The following is an 18,728-nucleotide window of genomic DNA, read 5'->3' as shown; positions in this document are numbered from 1 at the left end:
CGCTGCAACTGTAGTCTATATACCAATGCTACAGTATAAAAACTACAAGGCTAAAAATCGCCTAATAGATTTTGCCTGAATTTCCAGCCCTACAGCTTTTTCTCACTGGGAAGGATTAGACTGTATTTGGATAACCCTTATTTATTTATTTATTTATTTATTTATTTATTTATTTATTTATTTATTTATTTATTTTCACTTTTTGTAGGTAAGGCTAATTTGGTCTAATCAAGTGCAGTATTTTTGAAAGTGTCAACAAACATTTCTGTATTACTCCCAACGTCATTGACAATTAGTGACAGCAATGCCACTTTGTGCACACAACAGATAAGAACTAGGCTACACATGATACCTGGTGTTAAAGTGAACGACAGTTAGGCTAGTTATCGTTCACCGCTTATATGACTGCCTATCATCTCACAACAGAGTTTATACAATAGGCTATGTAGGCTGGTCCAATGTTTTTTCAACAACAAACTGGTTAATATAAATGTGAGGTGTACGGTAAATTGCGTCATCAGTATTAGAAACGTTTATAATCGATCGCCCAGTAGGATTAGCCAATCACAACTCTCATCTGTTACAAAACATTCCACGTTCCAATTCCAAAGTGTATCACAACAGAGACAGCCTCTGTTCGATAAAACGGCCCTCTATGGCCATTATGACGCTACAGCATATAGCAAATATTAGACGGCATAACCTCACATTAACAGAGTGGAAGTAAAACTGGATGAATGTCTTGTTGCAAAAGTCCCGGTTTCGGATAACTGGTAGGTATACTGCACCATGACGGCGAAGGAAGGAGCCGAGCCAGATGCGAATTTGTGCATAATGAAACCGCATTTGGGTCAGTACTGGGCTTGAATTATGATTATAAATCATATTTTAAAATCAGCACTTATGAAAGTACACTTTCAATTAGGTATTTACCGTAAATAACTTAATAATAATACTTGTTTGTCATGATTTACTTACGAAAAGCATACACAGATGAATTAAGTCCTGTTAGTTCCGTGTTGTCTTTCAAAATTTCGCAATAGCAGCTGAGGTAGCAAGGCCAGTGTTAGCGTAAATCACTGTCAATATTTCAGGTAGCGTATAAGATAATGTGAATGGACTGTCACTGTTATACAGCGGTACTAATCTTTCCCCCTCTTTTGATTCTAAACCAAGTTTTACAGAGAAAGGTGGCCTTTGGCAGTTGCCAAGAGCGGCCTATATTTCCAACAAAATACGCCCATGACAGGATGGGCAACAAGATGTTGCTGAAGGGTCCTCCACACCTGGGCCCTGGTTGCTATGACAGCCACAACGTGAGTTTTCAACACAGCTGAGCATGTTGTGCTGTTTTAGGTATTATTGCGTATTCTATGAGAAACCTTTGTGTTCTTACTTGGAAGACACAAGCAGCCGCTTACATTGGTCGACAGAGACATGCCAAATATGTCAAAAGTGGTGCTAAAACTCATTAGTTTCCTTTGAACATAATATTCTGAAAACACACATTTGTATAAATGTCTGATTTAAAGTGAGATATAACCATACTGAACTTGACAACATCCTTTTTCTATGGTGCTAAGTCTGTGCCAAATGTTTTTGTCATAATAATAAAGAAGCTTTTTAAAAAGGAATGGAAATGTCAATATCTGAGTGCACTAACTTCTAGATTCCTCACAAACCTCATAATTTGTTTTGTGGTTCTCTAAACCAAATTAGATATTTGATTTCTGTGCAGTACTTTAAAATAGGGAATAAGGTACTGTCATCTTTTAGCGCTAGCTGCTAAAGCCCCTTATGGTGACAGTGCTGGTATACCTGCTATAGCCTATGAATGATGTCTAAATCACAAAAAATTGGATTAACTGTATTTAAAAGCTGCATAGAGAAGTTTCATTGTCGTGTAAACCGTTGAAATTTTGTTTTGTCAGTGGGGCACCATAGCTTATGAACTGAAGAGGCCAATAAGCAAAGGATATACCCTGGCATCCCGGACTTCCATACGCTTTCCAGATGTAAAAGAGGTACTGTTCAGCTATATCCATCCATTATTGTGGTCCTCTGCATTCAAAAATGGTGTTTCAGTTCCATTATTGTGGTCCTCTGCATTCAAACATGGTGCGTCAATTCCATTATTGTGGTCCTCTGCATTAAAACATGGTGTTTCAGTTCACATCATCTGGTGTTTCAGGAGCTACTTGATTTAGCTATTTGGCCCACTCTTTCTCAAGGCAGTCAACAGATACATGGAGCAGGTTTTATTGTACAATATGCAGTTTGGGCTTATTTAGATAGACAACAAATAACATGGGGTGTGTTTTTGTTTCGAGCACACTCAGGAAAAAAGGGTTCTTTAGCTGAAGTGTGAACATTCCCAGGCAAAGAACCATTGAACAAGATAGAGTTGTTCTGTGGAGTCGCAGGGCTCCATACCAAGGTGTTTTCCCCTCCCCAGTCCACCAGTCCCTCGCCCCAGACGTACCAGCAGGACTGGGTGAAGCCCAGACGCCATGCTCCGTCCAAGGTCCCGTTCCACTCCTCCGAACCCAGGTTCCGTTCTGCGGCCGTGACCCAGGACATCACCCCTGGGTGAGTGCAGTTCTCCTCCCTGCTGAGAAAAACAGCTCAAGCTAGGTTTTGAAAGAGCTGGTATAATGCTGGTTGGCCAGTTCAGACCAGCTCAAGCTATGTTTTGAAACAGCACGTTGACCAGGGTGAGTGCAGTTCTCCTGGCTTCAAACACTGGTGATGTCAGGCTGAGGTTTCATGCAGCCAAACGGAGGGGAGCTAGAACACGCGATCAACATAACTTATGTCTGGATCTCTTTTTTTCAACACCGCTTGAGTGTTTTTTCTCGCATTGTTTTTTTTTTTCTTCTACTTGTTACTCCCTGTAGAGCAGGGGTCACCAACCCTGAGATCTACTGTCCTGAAGGTTTTAACTTCAACCCTAATTTGGCACACCTGATTCTACCAATTAGCAGCTCAATGAGATGTCTAGCTGTTGAGTGAGGTGGGCTTTGTTAGGGCTGGAGTGAAAACCTACAGGACGGTAGATCTCCAGGAACAGGGTTGGGCAGCCCTGCTCTAGCTGTTGAATGAGGTGTGCTTTGTTAGGGCTGGAGTGAAAACCTACAGGACGGTAGATCTCTAGCTGTTGAGTGAGGTGGGCTTTGTTAGGGTTGGAGTGAAAACCTACAGGACGGTAGATCTCTAGCTGTTGAGTGAGGTGGGCTTTGTTAGGGTTGGAGTGAAAACCTACAGGACGGTAGATCTCCAGGAACAGGGTTGGGCAGCCCTGCTCTAGCTGTTGAGTGAGGCGGGCTTTGTTAAGGTTGGAGTGAAAACCTACAGGGCGGTAGATCTCCAGGAACAGGGTTGGTGACCACTGCTGTAGAGCATCTGTCCCGGGGACACACTATCAGCAAGTTTGAGGCAATGACTGCACTATTTTAGGTGGAAAAATATGGGTGGCACCTGGGGTGGGAAATTAAATTCCCAGGTCGACCTGGGACACCCAATTGGACACGTTCCTGGTCTGTTTCCAACTTTCAATTAGGAAAAGTCCTAATGAACAGTCCCTACTGTCATCATTCCGTGTCAGGCACCTCCGGAGAAGTCAGAGTTTGACAAACGCATCACAGCTGAACAGCATTAAAGCTGAACATTTTTCTGAGCATGCATGAACGTGATATGGTCAGAGTGCCAATTACATCGCTCTTTTATCCGAGTTCCAACCTTTTGAAACAAGCAATAAACACACCAATACGATTCTGAATAGACCAAAGAAAAGGTAAATAGACTGTACAAACAGTCTATTTCTCAAACAGTGTTAGAAGAACACGTCATGGCAAATAAACTGTTGGCTGAATATACAGTGATGGACACTGAACTTCCTGCTTCAGGTTATAATGCTGCCATGTTCAATGACGGCCAACGCTTAGTATCATACACAACACTGCAATATGCTAAAATGCAATGCACAGAGCCACATACATCAAATTCACCACATCAGACAGCCGGCTCAATATGGGAACAGGACAACAACAAGAAAAATAGCAATACACTTGTATCAACATCTTTTTCATACGCTCCAGACATATACAGCATACACGTACTGTACATAAACGTGGGAAGAAATGAATGGAGGAGCAGAGTTGTCCATTTACCCTGGTGAATTCCTGATTGTGCAGACAATGCCTATTAAACTGTTATATGGAAGCACAGATATAAGCGTAACTGCATGCGCTGTTTCCAGGCGATGTCGCTCTTTAGCAGCTCATTGTAATGTGTTCCACAGGCCAGGGTCATACAGCCATGACACTGTCCAGGACAGGAAGGTGGTCTGGCCAATGAAATTTGGCGCTACAAACTGGGATCTCGTCGTCCAACCAAAGAAGGTCACTCTAAGGACTGAGGTATGTTTTTGGTCAGGGCAACTCAGCCCCTGGACCTTCACAGGCATCCATGAAAGACAACCGCTTCTGTTCCTGTTCAGGGATAGAATCACAAGCAGAGGTGGCTAACCAAGGCCCTGGAGTGCCACAGGTTCTGTTGTTTACATTGTTACTTAACTCTTATTTGACCACTTATAGCTGTTGATTACATTACAATTATTAACTTGCCTTACCTAAAGTGCTTGTATTTTGTGTAAAAAGGAAGACCATTAGACCCTGCGGCTCTCCAGCACCAGAGTCGGTCACCTCTAGTCTAGAGAGCTAGTGGACAAGCTAGGTAGAAAACCTCCACTGTTAATTTACTCTGGTCTACTTGCTTTACCTTCACCTTTAGCTACTGCGCTACCTTCTTCTATACAGTATGAAGAATGCTGATGACATGGTAGGCTGTTCTAGATACATCTAGAACAGCATAGAGCAGGGTTTATAGTCCTGGGGGACCACAGTGTCTGCAGATATTCCTGGTTTCTTTGACTCAGCACAGGGCTCAGGGTTCGTTCCAATCACTTATTTTATCTCTCCTGTCTCCTGGTGAAAATAAGCGATTGGAAAGAGCCTTGGGATCATGGGCTTATGACATCCTTCCTCGTCTCCTCGGTCCTTGACTGACTTGACATCGAGGTCTGCCATATTTAAGGACATTCCAACCCGTTAGGAACCAAGAGCTAGGAGGCTCCTAGAGGATGCTTGATCAAGTAAAGATGAGTGCATATTTTCTTTAGAGCGTCTGATGTACAGTGGTGTGAAAAAGTGTTTGCCCCCTTCCTGATTTCTTATTTTTTTGCATGTTTGTCACACTTAAATGTTTCAGATCATCAAACAAATTTAAATATTAGTCAAAGACAACACAAGTAAACACAAAATGCAGTTTTTAAATGAAGGTTTTTATTATTAAGGGAGAAAAAAAATCCAAACCTGGGTTTCAGGTCAGGACTTTGACTAGGCCACTCCAAAGTCTTCATTTTGGTTTTCTTCAGCCATTCAGAGGTGGACTTGCTGGTGTGTTTTGGATCATTGTCCTGTCCTGCAGCTTGAGGTCACGAACAGATGGCCGGACATTCTCCTTCAGGATTTTTTGGTAGACAGCAGAGTCTTCCAGGTCCTGAAGCAGCAAAACAGCCCCAGACCATCACACTACCACCACCATATTTTACTGTTGGTATGATGTTCTTTTTCTGAAATGCGGTGTTACTTTTACGCCAGATGTAATGGGACACACACCTTCCAAAAAGTTCAACTTTTGTCTCGTCAGACCACAGAGTATTTTCCCAAAAGTCTTGGGGATCATCAAGATGTTTTCTGGCAAAATTGAGAAGAGCCTTGATGTTCTTTTTGCTCAGCAGTGGTTTTCGTCTTGGAACTCTGCCATGCAGGCCATTTTTGCCCAGTCTCGTTCTTATGGTGGAGTCATGAACACTGACCTTAACTGAGGCAAGTGAGGCCTGCAGTTCTTTGGATGTTGTTGTGGGGTCTTTTGTGACCTCTTGGATGAGTCGTCGCTGCGCTCTTGGGGTAATTTTGGTCAGCCGGCCACTCCTGGGAAGGTTCACCACTGTTCCATGTTTTCGCCATTTGTGGATAATGGCTCTCACTGTGGTTCGCTGGAGTCCCAAAGCTTTAGAAATGGCTTTATAACCTTTTCCAGACTGATAGATCTCAATTACTTTCTTTCTAATTTGTTCCTGAATTTCTTTAGATCTTGGCATGATGTCTAGCTTTTGAGGATCATTTGGTCTACTTCACTTTGTCAGGCAGGTCCTATTTAAGTGATTTCTTGATTGAGAACAGGTATGGCAGTAATCAGGCCTGGGTGTGGCTAGAGAAATTTAACTCAGGTTTGATAAACCGCAGTTATGTTTTAACAGGGGGGGCAATCACTTTTTCACACAGGGCCATGTAGGTTTGGATTTTTTTTTCTCCCTTAATAATAAAAACCTTCATTTAAAAACTGCATTTTGTGTTTACTTGTGTTGTCTTTGACTAATATTTAAATTTGTTTGATGATCTGAAACATTTAAGTGTGACAAACATGCAAAAAAATAAGAAATCAGGAGCAAACACTTTTTCACACCACTGTATATATACTGATCGACCTGTGGATCCACCCCTCCCCATCTCCCACGTCTGCGATTGACATACCATCAAGCTGACGCTCAAAAGAGCAAGGACGTTTTCTTGATTCCTAGTTAAGGACACAAGGAAAGGATGCAATGAGGTAAATATAAGCATTAGGAACGCACCCAAGGCGTGTGGACTCCCAACTGCTTATTTGAAACTCCTTGCATCCTTCTCTTGCATTCCTCCATTTCTTGGCTCCACTCAGCACCAGGAAAGGATGCAAGGGTGGAGGAATCTAGGAAACCTGTATTAGGCAAATGAAACGGCCTTGTTCAGTCAAGTGTCAGTTAGCCACATCAACACAAGACGGCAGATGGGGAGAGGTGGATCCACAGGTCAGTCATTTATAGGTCACATGTTCCTCCGCAAAAGACGCATGCGCTTTTCCTTACTCAAGCATCCTTCCAGAGCCTCCTAGCTCCTTCAAGGAACATTTAACGGGATAGAACATCCTTAAAGGTGGCAGACCTCGCAGACACGGACAAAATAAGGGATGGGAACACAACCCAAAGACTTAAGATTGATCACTGGTGCCAAAACCAATACACAACTGCAGCCCTCCAGGACTGGATTCTGACCTGTGGTCTAGAAGATAAAACATTTTCCACAGCAGATGCAATCCAGGAAAAAAATTCTGTCGAAAGTGGGAACATTGGTCACTGAATCATCATTGATCAATGAAAAACCTCTACATGTTTTCTAGGCCCCGTCTGAAAGGGATTTCAAGAAACAAAGGGATAAAGTGGCACAGCTTAGCCTGTACTACCCTTGAATCCACGCCCTAATCAAGACCCGTGTCTGCATCTGGATGGACACTCCCAGCACATTAATCTCTCACTGTTGAGAGCAACCCCCCTCCACCGTGACACAAGCTAGCCTTTTCCCTCCACTGTTTTTTTCATTTCTTGATGATATAATTTCTGAGTTATTCATATTCCATAAACCCATGTCACTGTAAAATGTTTGGTCCAAATAAATGTGCTGTAACAACCATCACTGACAACACAGTGTGAGCGTGAAGTTATTTACACATGCTCTCCCTGGAGAATGGTCATCTATGGCATGGGAATGGTCAGGTGGTGTTCTATAATTCAGATGTGTGTGTGGAGACATACGCAGTAGCAGTCTATACACGGTGGGGGCTGAGATGGAAGTGGAGCTGGAGAATGAGCAGATGCTACTATTATGCATGATTATTCTACCACCACCTAGTGGCTGGACCTGCAGTCATGTTCAAGTTTCATTCAAGTTAGATTTCTTTTTGTTTTTTGTTTTTTTTCAACCCGGATAACAGGTAAAAATGAAAAGAACAAACCTTTTCACAAAATAAATGTATTTGGGGTGATGTACGTTGTCAGTCATAGCACACGTTTATACTCTGCTACACAGTGTAAGGTTCATTTCACTGGAACATGGCAAGCCAACAACTAGCTGTTTCAGGAGAAAAATAGAGACCAGTTAAAGAAATTCAAACTGCAAATGCAGTGCCCCCCACACCCATTACACGTCTTCATTTGCCTCCGATTTACCAAAATCTTTGATTTGGAATCACACAGTTAACATGTGGTTAAAGTGCACAATCTCAGATTTTATTAAAGGGTATTTTTATACATTTTGGTTTCACCAGGTAGGAATTACATACATTTCAGGGCACCATAATGTTTGGGACACATGGCTTCACAGGTGTTTGTAATTGCTCAGGTGTGTTTAATTGCCTCCTTAATGCTGGTATAAGAGAGCTCTCATCACCTAGTCTTTCCTCTAGTCTTCAGATCACCTTTGGAAACTATCATTGCTATTTACCAACATGAGGACCAAAGAGTCGAGACATCGGCCAAACCAAAGGCTTACCAAAATCAACTCTTTGGAAGATAAATAAAAAGAAAGCACTGGTGAGCTTACTAAAGGCAAAGGGACTGGCAGGCCAAGGAAGACAGAAGAATTCTCTCCATAATAAAAACCAAATGCCCAAACACCAGAAACACTCTTCAGGAGTCGGGTGTGGGTTTGTCAATGACCACTGTCTGCAGAAGACATCACAAACAGAAATGGAGGCTACACTGCAAGATGCAAACCACTGGTTAGCTGCAAAAAAAGGATGGCCAGGTTACAGTTTGCCTCAAAGCACGTAAAGAGCAACCACAGTTCTGGGAAAAGGTCCTGTGGACAGATGAGATGAATATTCATTTACATCAGAGCGATGACCAGAGCAAAGTATGGAGGAGAGTCAAGTGGGGGATGTTATGACCAGGGCACGTATGGCTGCCGGAGGTACTGGCTCACTTATCTTCATTGATATCACTGCTGATGGTAGTAGCAAAAGTAATTCTGAAGTGTAAACACACATCCTATCTGCTGAAGTTCAAGTGAATGCCTCAACTGAATTGGCCGGTGGTTCATTCTACAGCAAGACAATGGAGTTTTCAAAGCTAAAGAAATTGTCAATTCTTCAGTGGCCAAGTCAATCACCCAATCAATCAATCATATGCTGAAGAGAAAACGGACAAGCCCCTGAAACATGTATGAGCTAAAGATGGCTGCAGTACAGGCCTGGCAGAGCATCCCCAGAGAAGACACCCAGCTACTCCATGAACCGTAGACTTCAAGCAGTCACTGCACGCAAAGGATATGCAAGAAAACACTAAACATGACTACTTTCATTTACATAGCATTGCTGTGTCCCAAACATTATGGTGCCCTGAAATGGGGGTGTATAATATGGAGTTTATACTAGGCTATGTAGTGTAATTTTTACATGGTGAAACCAAAACATAAAAATGGCCTTCGTTAAAATCTGACAATGTGCACTTTAACCACATATTTTTTTTCCAGTGGCAAATAAATAAATGTCAGTATATTATGGGCCAGACAGGTGAAAAAAATATTTTTTTTACAGCAATATGTTATATTACTGAACAAATACAAATATCCAGGGACATCATGAAGAGAAACATTTCCAAGCATCTACTTTTGATGAGTGCACCTTTAATGAAGGCCTCCCAATTTTTTTTTTTGTGAGCAACTCATTCGTCGACTGGAACAGCTTACGTTCGTCACCAAACAAACATTCCAACAAACGGAAATGGGAACTGTTTGCAACGCAGTCAACTGGAGAGAAGCTTATTTGTACACGAAAACAAAACAAAAATCTCAATTAAGGATTGTTTATATTCATAAGGGCAAAGAAAAAAAAAAAAAGTAAAAACAAGTCCGCACGTGCTCAGAGCACCGAAGAAATGCGTTGATGGGTTAGTCCTGTGTGTTCGACAGCACTGGAGCGAAAGGCAGGTTGCTCCAGTCAGACGGCGAAGGCCTCCTCTCTTCCCAGACGAGGCCAGGGGCCGGAGCGGCCTGTGTATCCTCTCGTGTCCATGCCTAGAGGCCACCCCTGGCACCTCTTGCTGGTGTGTTGCTGCATTCTCTTGTGCGCCTCTGCGTGCGTGCTCGTGGGGAGAGAGCGAGAGAGAGTCTGTGGGCTACGCGCTCACTTCTTCCGCCTGACTTTGGGCTTCTTGACCGGCCGCAGGTAGGGGTTGTCGATCATGTTTTCTTCGTTGGCCTTGGCCGTGGGCACCACCCCGCCAGGGGGCAGCACAGAGTTCTCCTTGTCCGCTCCGGAGTCGTCCTGCCGGGGAGAGGGAGGGCAAATAACACATCAAACCAGAGACGGCACATGAAGGGCACCCAAATGAAGACAGGATTATGATGAGGGGTAAGTCAAGGAGAGAAGGGCATAGGATGATGATGTCGGGGGTAAGGAAATCAAAGAAGGTGCAGCGTGATGATGTCAGGGGTCAGGAAATGAGGACGCAGGATGATGATGTCAGGGGTAAGGAAAGGAGAGAAGGACGCACGATGATGATGATGAGGTAAGGTAATGAAAAGGATGCAGGATGATGATGTCAGGGGTAAGGTAATGAAAGAAGGACGCAGGATGATGATGTCAGAGGTATGGAAAGAAGGATGCAGGATGATGATGTCAGGGGTAAGGTAATGAAAGAAGGATGCAGGATGATGATGTCAGAGGTAAGGAAAGAAGGATGCAGGATGATGATGTCAGGGGTAAGGTAATGAAAGAAGGACGCAGGATGATGATGTCAGAGGTAAGGAAAGAAGGATGCAGGATGATGATGTCAGGGGTAAGGTAATGAAAGAAGGATGCAGGATGATGATGTCAGAGGTAAGGAAAGAAGGATGCAGGATGATGATGTCAGGGGTAAGGTAATGAAAGAAGGACGCAGGATGATGATGTCAGAGGTAAGGAAAGAAGGATGCAGGATGATGATGTCAGGGGTAAGGTAATGAAAGAAGGATGCAGGATGATGATGTCAGGGGTAAGGTAATGAGGTGTGGAGGACAGCAGGACTCACATTGATGATGTTGCCGGTGGCGTTCTCACTGTCTGTCTGGTCATCCTGCTCGGATGAGTCTGTCTCCTCCAGAGACTGCAGCTCCAGCTCTGATGGCAGCAGAGCGTTCAGGTAGGGGATAGAGCTGGGCCTGGCTGCGATCACTGACAACACAAGCACAGACACCCACCATCACTGACAACACACGCACAGACACCCACCATCACTGACAACACAAGCACAGACACCCGCCATCACTGACAACACAAGCACAGACACTCACGTTCACTGACAACACAAGCACAGACACTCACGTTCACTGACAACACAAGGACAAGCACAGACACACCCACCATCACTGACAACACAAGCACAGGCACACCTGCGATCACTGACAACACAAGCACAGGCACACCTGCGATCACTGACAACACAAGCACAGACACTCACGATCACTGACGACACTCACGATCACTGACAACACAAGCACAGACACACCCACGATCACTGACAACACAAGCACAGGCACACCCACGATCACTGACAACACATGCACAGACACTCACGATCACTGACGACACTCACGATCACTGACAACACGAGCACAGGCACACCCACAATCACTGACAACACAAGCACAGACACTCACGTTCACTGACGACAAGCAGTTTGGAAGCTATGGGTTCCCTTAGCAGATTTCAAACCTGTTTTCCCTACAGCGATATAAATTTATTAAAATAAAGTCTTTGATTAACGCAGGCTTAAGAGTTTCACGTTTTGTTCAATGAGCTAAATTACATCCGTTAATATCTCAACCGCAAATTTCTGCGCCCTTATGTGCTTTAGAAATAAGTTGCTTTATGGAAACTACAACTGAAATGTTGCATGCAGGCGGGCTAGTATGAGTGGTGGTGGACAGAAGGGAACCATTTTTTTCCATTTCAATATGGCAACTTAATTGCACCTTGCTTTTTTAAAGCACACAACAGTTGGAAATTCATGGTGGAGATAGACAAGTTAACAAAATGTGAAACTCTTTGAAACTCTGAGCTGATTTTCAGGAAACAAGCACCCATGACTACAGCCTGTAACACTGTTTTTAAAATGGTGGTGAAGCGCAGCGGGAGCTCACGGGGGAAGGCGGTGATGTCGTCCTTGAACAGGCTCTGCGTCTCGCCCGTTTTGGCCATGAAGCGCGTGAGCGCCCGCTCCACGTCCCGCCGCTGGGACGCCGCCTTCTCCCGCACCACCTGGTAATCCGACACGGGCTCCCGGAACGTCTGCCAAGGGCACGGGACCACACATCAAGGTTAGGGAATGAGAGGACAACGCAGGATGATGATGTCGGGGGAAAGGGAATGAGAGGACGCAGGATGATGATGTCGGGGGTAAGGGAATGAGAGGACGACGCAGGATGATGATGTCGGGGGTAAGGGAATGAGAGGACGACGCAGGATGATGATGTCGGGGGTAAGGGAATGAGAGGATGACGCAGGATGATGATGTCGGGGGTAATGGAATGAGAGGACGACGCAGGATGATGATGTCAGGGGTAAGGGAATGAGAGGACGACGCAGGATGATGATGTCAGGGGTAAGGGAATGAGAGGATGACGCAGGATGATGATGTCAGGGGAAAGGAAATCAGAGGACGCAGGATGATGATGATGTCGGGGGAAAGGGAATGAGAGGACGACGCAGGATGATGATGTCGGGGGTAAGGGAATGAGAGGACGCAGGATGATGATGTCGGGGGTAAGGGAATGAGAGGACGCAGGATGATGATGTCGGGGGTAAGGGAATGAGAGGACGCAGGATGATGATGTCGGGGGTAAGGGAATGAGAGGACGCAGGATGATGATGTCGGGGGTAAGGGAATGAGAGGACGCAGGATGATGATGTCGGGGGTAAGGGAATGAGAGGACGCAGGATGATGATGTCGGGGGTAAGGGAATGAGAGGACGCAGGATGATGATGTCGGGAATAAGGGAATGAGAGGACGCAGGATGATGATGTCGGGGGTAAGGGAATGAGAGAATGTGAGCAGGCTTTGCACCTATAATTAAGACCTAGGGAGTAGTCACACAGAGCATTATTTTTAACCCTTTCAGTCCCTAGCCAAAGGGGTTTTGACTGGAGATGGAATGGAAATTTAATACAGGCTCAAAACAATAGTATAGCAGTTATCTTGATTTTACATGCCATCTGTAAAACTCAATTTCACACATGATAGTGTGCAGTTACACCACTGAGAATGCTGATGGGATGTAGTTAACCCAATAAGGCCTGAAGAAGCTATTTTTAGACTACCCACCCCAGGAAGTGTTTACATCCCCAGACACATACAGACTGCAGACAGGGATCAGGCACAGATTGAAACAAAAAAAAACTGTAAAACAATGTTTCTTGCGGAGAGAGAGAGAGAAAGAGAGAGAAGGAGAGGGAGGGAGAGGGAGGGAGAGGGAGAAAGAGAGAGGGAGAGGGAGAGAGAGAGAGAGAGAGACCAGAGTTGCAGATGTGCACAGTGTGGGGCGGGGTGCGACCGGGGTGTTACCGGGGTTTTGATGTAGGTGTGGGGGTCGGGGAACTCGGGGAAGTGGCTGGGGATGTGTGAGGGGTGGGTCCGCTTCTGTCCCGCCGTCAGGGCTTTGGGGGCCACGGGCGCGTTCGTGACGGGGGCTGGGGAGACGGACAGAGAGGCGCGCGCTGAGTCACGTACCCAAAACCAGCACACGTCGAGATCTGTTCAACGTATCAGAAAAATAACTTCCCATTCTAAAGGCGAGCATGCAGAACAGTAATGTCTACAACAGGGCTTGTCAAATCCAGCCGCTGGGGTCTTCTTTCTTCAAACCCAACTCCCAGGTAAAGAGGGTGGAAAACCAGCAGTTCTCTGGCCTCGATTTCATTTAATTTTCCCCAGTCTACATGTCTCCCAGTTCACAGAAGGCCTACTGTAACTGGCAGCGTTCATCTGCACCTACAAGCATTATGTACACACTCAGCACAAGAGTAAATAGGGGCCCCTGTAATTTCCCCAGAAATGAAAAACGCACAAGGCATTGCCTTTTACAGCGGACGCCATAGAGAGAGAACACACTCACGCGCGGTTATAACCATCCTCTGAGACCTCTTTGCATAAATGGGCAGGGTGTCCACGTTGAAGCCTGCAGACGAGAATCAACAGCAAGATGAACCCAGGTGGCATACCACACCTTCACACCCAAACTCCCGTCAGTCTAAGGGCGTCTTATAGGCCTTTGTCAAAAGAGCCATGTTACCCTTTCCAGAGAGTTCGGTTACAGCCCATTCACATCGCTGGGCGATATAGCATCGCGATATGATGTTTTTTTTATTTTTGTAAGTGCAGTAACAACTATCTCCGACATGTGGTTTTAGATTTCTTTCAGTCTTTTTAAAATTTATTTAATGATACCTGATAGTAGCACACCTCCAATTTTGTGAACCAAAGTGAAATGCTTCCGGGGGAAAAAAAATGTCAATGGTATCTTTTCAATGTTGATATGACAGCAACTGGGCGATGCTCTTTCCATGTGACCAGATAAAAAAATGACTAGCAAGGATAAAGAGCGAAAAAAAGCTATGTTTTTCAAAACTAATAGGTAAGTTAGGTAAACCAATAGGTAAACCAATAGGTAAACCAATATTGAATAGATACAAGGGATGTTTTTCCTCCCCCGGAAGTTTGGAGATGAGTTACCGTATGAAGTAAGATTAAAGAAAAAAAGAAGGAACGAAACGTACCGCCACCTGCCAGAGATGGTTCTTATTGCGCAAAAAAATATATCCAATGTATCGCGATAGCAATATCGCCCGGCCCTGTATGTATGGCACTGGTGGAAAAGGGTGTGTGAGCACACTTGGCTTGGATTCTGATTTAAAGGCACAAATGTTTGTGTCAAAACATTGTTACAAGACCATTGTAAATCCCTTCCTATCGTTAAAAAAAGCTCACTGACATGTTGACTCACCCTCTGCCTGTGTTTGCATTCTGTGTGTATACTCAGGTTTGAAAATATACAGTTGATGGGCCGACACTCAGTACCAACATTGTACAGCTGTACAGTAATTCAAGCTGATTGGTTGAAACTTGGTTCTAATTGCCACAGCCGATGGCATAAACAGTGCTGTGGTTTGAGGGTGCTTGTTGCGGCAATTCCTCTCATGACCATTAGGAGTTTGAAATTCCCCAATTATTCCTGATTATTCCCGGTTCCCCCTTCAAGTCCAGCAGTAAAGACACAGTTTGACGCTGGTTAAAGCTCGGGGGTGCTGTGCATTTCGGGCCTCACCCATCTCGATGAGCGTGAGCACCACGTCGGACAGCATGGGGGTGGTCCGCGCCGTGTGCTCGCAGTAGCTCTTGGCGCTGCGCCCCACTTCAGAGATGTCTGGGAGGAGCAGAGCGGGAGGCGCAGGCTGTCAACGAGCCTCCTCAAATCTCCCCCCGACCACCAGCTCCGCCATTAACCACATTATCACTGCAGTCACGTCTGGGTCAAATACGCAGTCCTTCAAATACATTTCTATGCCTCGCTGAGCTTGTAGGGTGCAATGGAACCTAGGAAATGCTCTCAAAAACTGCAAGCCCCACGTTATTCTATTTTGATGCACATTAATCAACGTTTTCAGTTTCCACATCAATGTAAATGTGCCAGATTTAACTCATTTTTATCTGCAGTCCAAAACTTGCATGTCTTTGCACTATGGGAGGAAACCGGAGTACCCAGAGGAACATGGACCTTGTTGTGAGGCAACAGTGCTAACCCCTGCGCCACCGACACCTTCTGGTCCTCTTGGTTGGCTCAGTTGCACCAGGCAAAATCAATCGAGCACAGAAAAATATATGAATCCAAAAGAATTACGTATTTGACCCAGGCCTGTTTTACGCCTGCAACACTGAATTAGACGAGCAGGCACAGATAATGGATAAGGATGGATTGTATGACTAAGGTAGTGCTTTTCACAATCTCAAAGTACTTTACAGTGAAGGGGATTATCCTCTACCACTAATCTGTAGCATTCACCAGGGTGATACACAGTGGCCATATTGCACCAGTCCAGAAACGTAAGCAGACATCGTATAACATTTCTGAAGGGAAGGTTCCAGTGCCTTAGGTAATATCAGAGCAATTTAGTAAGGAAAAATACGTACAGCTCTGTATCATCTCCGTCAGCGACTCCACAGCGGACTTCTCCGCGCTGTCGAACCCGCATTCTGTCAGCAAGGAGCTCACCACAACCTGCAGGGTGCGCCGACGAGCTAGGTAATAATTCTCTGCGGGGTTTGAGGCCGTCTTACTCCCTCCAGATCGCTAATGGAAAGAAAAGACAATGACAGTCCCGCACAACATGGCAGCTTGTAGCGTAGTGGTTAAGGTACAAGATCGCTGGTTCGATTCACGGTGTAGCCACAATAAGATATGCCCAGCCGTTTGGCCCTTGAGCAAGGCCCTTAACCCTGTATTGCTCCAGGGTAGTCTAAAGACAACTGTAAATCGCTCTGGATAAGCCAAATGCCATTAATGTGATGTAATGTAACAACCAAGACGAATACTGCATAAGGCATAGCATCTTAATTCCTAAATTAAATAACTGCATGTATAATGTGCTTTTCATTATCTCGAATCACATGTGTGCAGGTGAGCGAATTTTGGTTAGCTTATAATGCGAAAATGTATGCAACATTAAACAAGTGTTGAAAGTGTACATTTTAAGCAGGACAGTTGCCAATGAAACCCAAAAAAGACCTTGTTATTTATCAGTTCACAAATAATGCCGTTTGACCAACTGGAGCAACATGTTACTGCCAGAGCATGTATGAGGAAACCAGGGGCTTGTTTCACAAAGCAAGATTACCGAGTTAGCCAACTAATTGCACACGGTAAAACCTGGACCCTGCCGAAATACAGAACATGCAGATAAATGGTCCAGATTTAACTTTGTGCAGTTATCCGGCTAACTCGGCAATCCTGCTTTCTGAAACAGGCACCAGAGCTTGTCCAGTGCCCTAGACAATTGTGTGTACCGTATTTTACTAAAGAGCAGCACCCTGCCACACCGTGGCAGGTTACTTCTAAATTCAATAGCTGCGATCGAACCTTAGGTAACGTTACCTTAATTATATAGCCTGGTCACTTTAGCTTCTTCCTGTGAGCCGAAGAGAGAGCAATGCTGACCATCTAAAGTACTACTATATAATAAACTGTTAACGTTAGCTTGCTGACGATCGCGCAAAATACCAACACAGAAGATTCGCTATCCAGCTAGTTTAACTAAGTCACACTAATGAAAGCACATTACACAAGCTAACATTAACTAGCTACCTAACTAGCAACTAATTTTGGCATGTCGTTATAGTTACCATTTTGCTCACAAGCAACCTAGCAATAACATTGTTAGCTAACTTACATTGACAAAACCCGTTGGTGTATGGACTACTTAGCTAGCTAGCGAGCAAGTTAGTTAACATCACCTACTTAGCTAGCGAGCGGAGTTAAGTTGCCAAGGTGTGCATTTACAGCTACCGAGAGCAGCTAGCTAGCCAGCCAACTAAGCAATGCTAAGGAACGCAAGTAAGTTTCTGAATTCTAGACACCTGCCGATAACGTTAGCTAGGTAGCTAAGACAACGGCCAGACGTCACTTGCAACTAATGCTAGGTAATGCTGAAAACTGAACTCGCTAGCCTAGCATAATCAAGACACCGTTTCGTGCGCGTGGCTTCTATAAACAGGCTTGGCAGCACGCAAACAAGCTAGCTAAATGTCATCAAACTCATCGTTTGGAGAACGGCGGACAAAAAAATAAACGTCTCCAAACAATTTGGGCAAAAAGACAGATTTTATTCTGCATACTTACTGTTCCTGTTCCTGTTCCTAAAGAATGACTCCCCATTACCGCTGGGTCCGCCATCTTCGTTTACGTTCGCTCTTGTTCCTGGCATGTTGTTTTTCTCTTTGGACAAAATCAGTTATTCTCTGATTGGTCTGTAAACCCCCACGTGCTATTTATTCACCAATCAATGACGTGCGGTAGATGAGGAAACCATCAATGTATCTAAAAGATAAATTCCCATTTTCAGAACACTTCACAACGAAGTTTATTATTCTAGGACTTTCATATAATGTTAACTCTCATATAATGTTAACGTAATCAACAGCAGGTGTTCAAATACTTGAACTATTGAAATTAAATATTCAATTGATTTAAAATATTACATTGATTAAGAATGGGGAAAAAAACATCTTAGATAACAAAAACATTTCCATTTCGGGATTTCGGCTGAACAATGTTTTTTCTCGCCGAGGGAATGGAAAAAAAAAACAGAAATACAGAATGTTTAAATGGTAAATGGTTGAGATTTATATAGCACCTTTATCCAAAGTGCTGTACAATTGATGCTTCTCATTCACCCATTCATACACACACTCACACACCAATGGTGATTAGCTGCCATGCAAGGCACCAACCAGGAGCATTTAGGGGTTAGGTGTCTTGCTCAGGGACACTTAGACACACCCAAGATGGGATCGAACCAGCAACCCTCCGACTGCCAGATGACTGCTCTTACCGCCTGAGCCAATGTTGTTTAAAAATCCTTCAGATCCTTCTATTTGTGTGTGGAATGTCTTCCTCAATTCAAGTCAGTCAGTTCAAGCCTGTAGATGGAAATAATGGTTACCCTATACGGTTGGGTAACCATTATGTGATTAATTCTGCGGTATGCTTGCATTCATTGTGTTGCTGAAAGACCAATTTGTGGCGGAATGTTTGGCAAATGCA

The 18,728-nt window shown here is 44.4% G+C and overlaps 2 protein-coding genes across 3 annotated transcripts; one reads left to right on the top strand and one right to left on the bottom strand.

Moving 5' to 3' along the window:
- Window positions 1–635: 635 nt before the first annotated feature.
- LOC133138498 (ciliary microtubule-associated protein 3-like) lies at window positions 636–7,578 on the top strand. 2 transcript variants are annotated; one of them, XM_061257307.1, is made up of 6 exons: window positions 636–773; window positions 1,177–1,316; window positions 1,932–2,024; window positions 2,456–2,589; window positions 4,301–4,418; window positions 7,279–7,578. In XM_061257307.1, exons 1-6 carry the CDS (start codon window positions 734–736, stop codon window positions 7,345–7,347), a joined length of 594 nt encoding a protein of 197 aa, XP_061113291.1. In that variant the 5' UTR covers window positions 636–733; the 3' UTR covers window positions 7,348–7,578. The 2 variants fall into 2 exon arrangements, with proteins under 2 accessions (XP_061113291.1, XP_061113290.1); XM_061257306.1 differs by having other exon boundaries at window positions 651–850.
- A 313-nt stretch (window positions 7,579–7,891) lies between these two features.
- Window positions 7,892–17,901, bottom strand: taf8 (TAF8 RNA polymerase II, TATA box binding protein (TBP)-associated factor). The gene is made up of 8 exons (XM_061258999.1): window positions 17,805–17,901; window positions 16,100–16,259; window positions 15,237–15,335; window positions 14,028–14,090; window positions 13,478–13,602; window positions 12,057–12,204; window positions 10,946–11,088; window positions 7,892–10,200 (listed from the first exon to the last, which is right to left on the bottom strand). Exons 1-8 carry the CDS (start codon window positions 17,856–17,858, stop codon window positions 10,060–10,062), a joined length of 933 nt encoding a protein of 310 aa, XP_061114983.1. The 5' UTR covers window positions 17,859–17,901; the 3' UTR covers window positions 7,892–10,059.
- Between the last annotated feature and the right edge of the window lie 827 nt (window positions 17,902–18,728).

This window comes from Conger conger, chromosome 10, assembly GCF_963514075.1.
Source record: "Conger conger chromosome 10, fConCon1.1, whole genome shotgun sequence".
In the NCBI taxonomy this organism is placed as follows: Eukaryota; Metazoa; Chordata; class Actinopteri; order Anguilliformes; family Congridae; genus Conger; species Conger conger.
The sequence above is the reverse complement of the archived record's forward strand: the minus strand, read 5'-3'. Positions and strand labels throughout refer to the sequence as shown.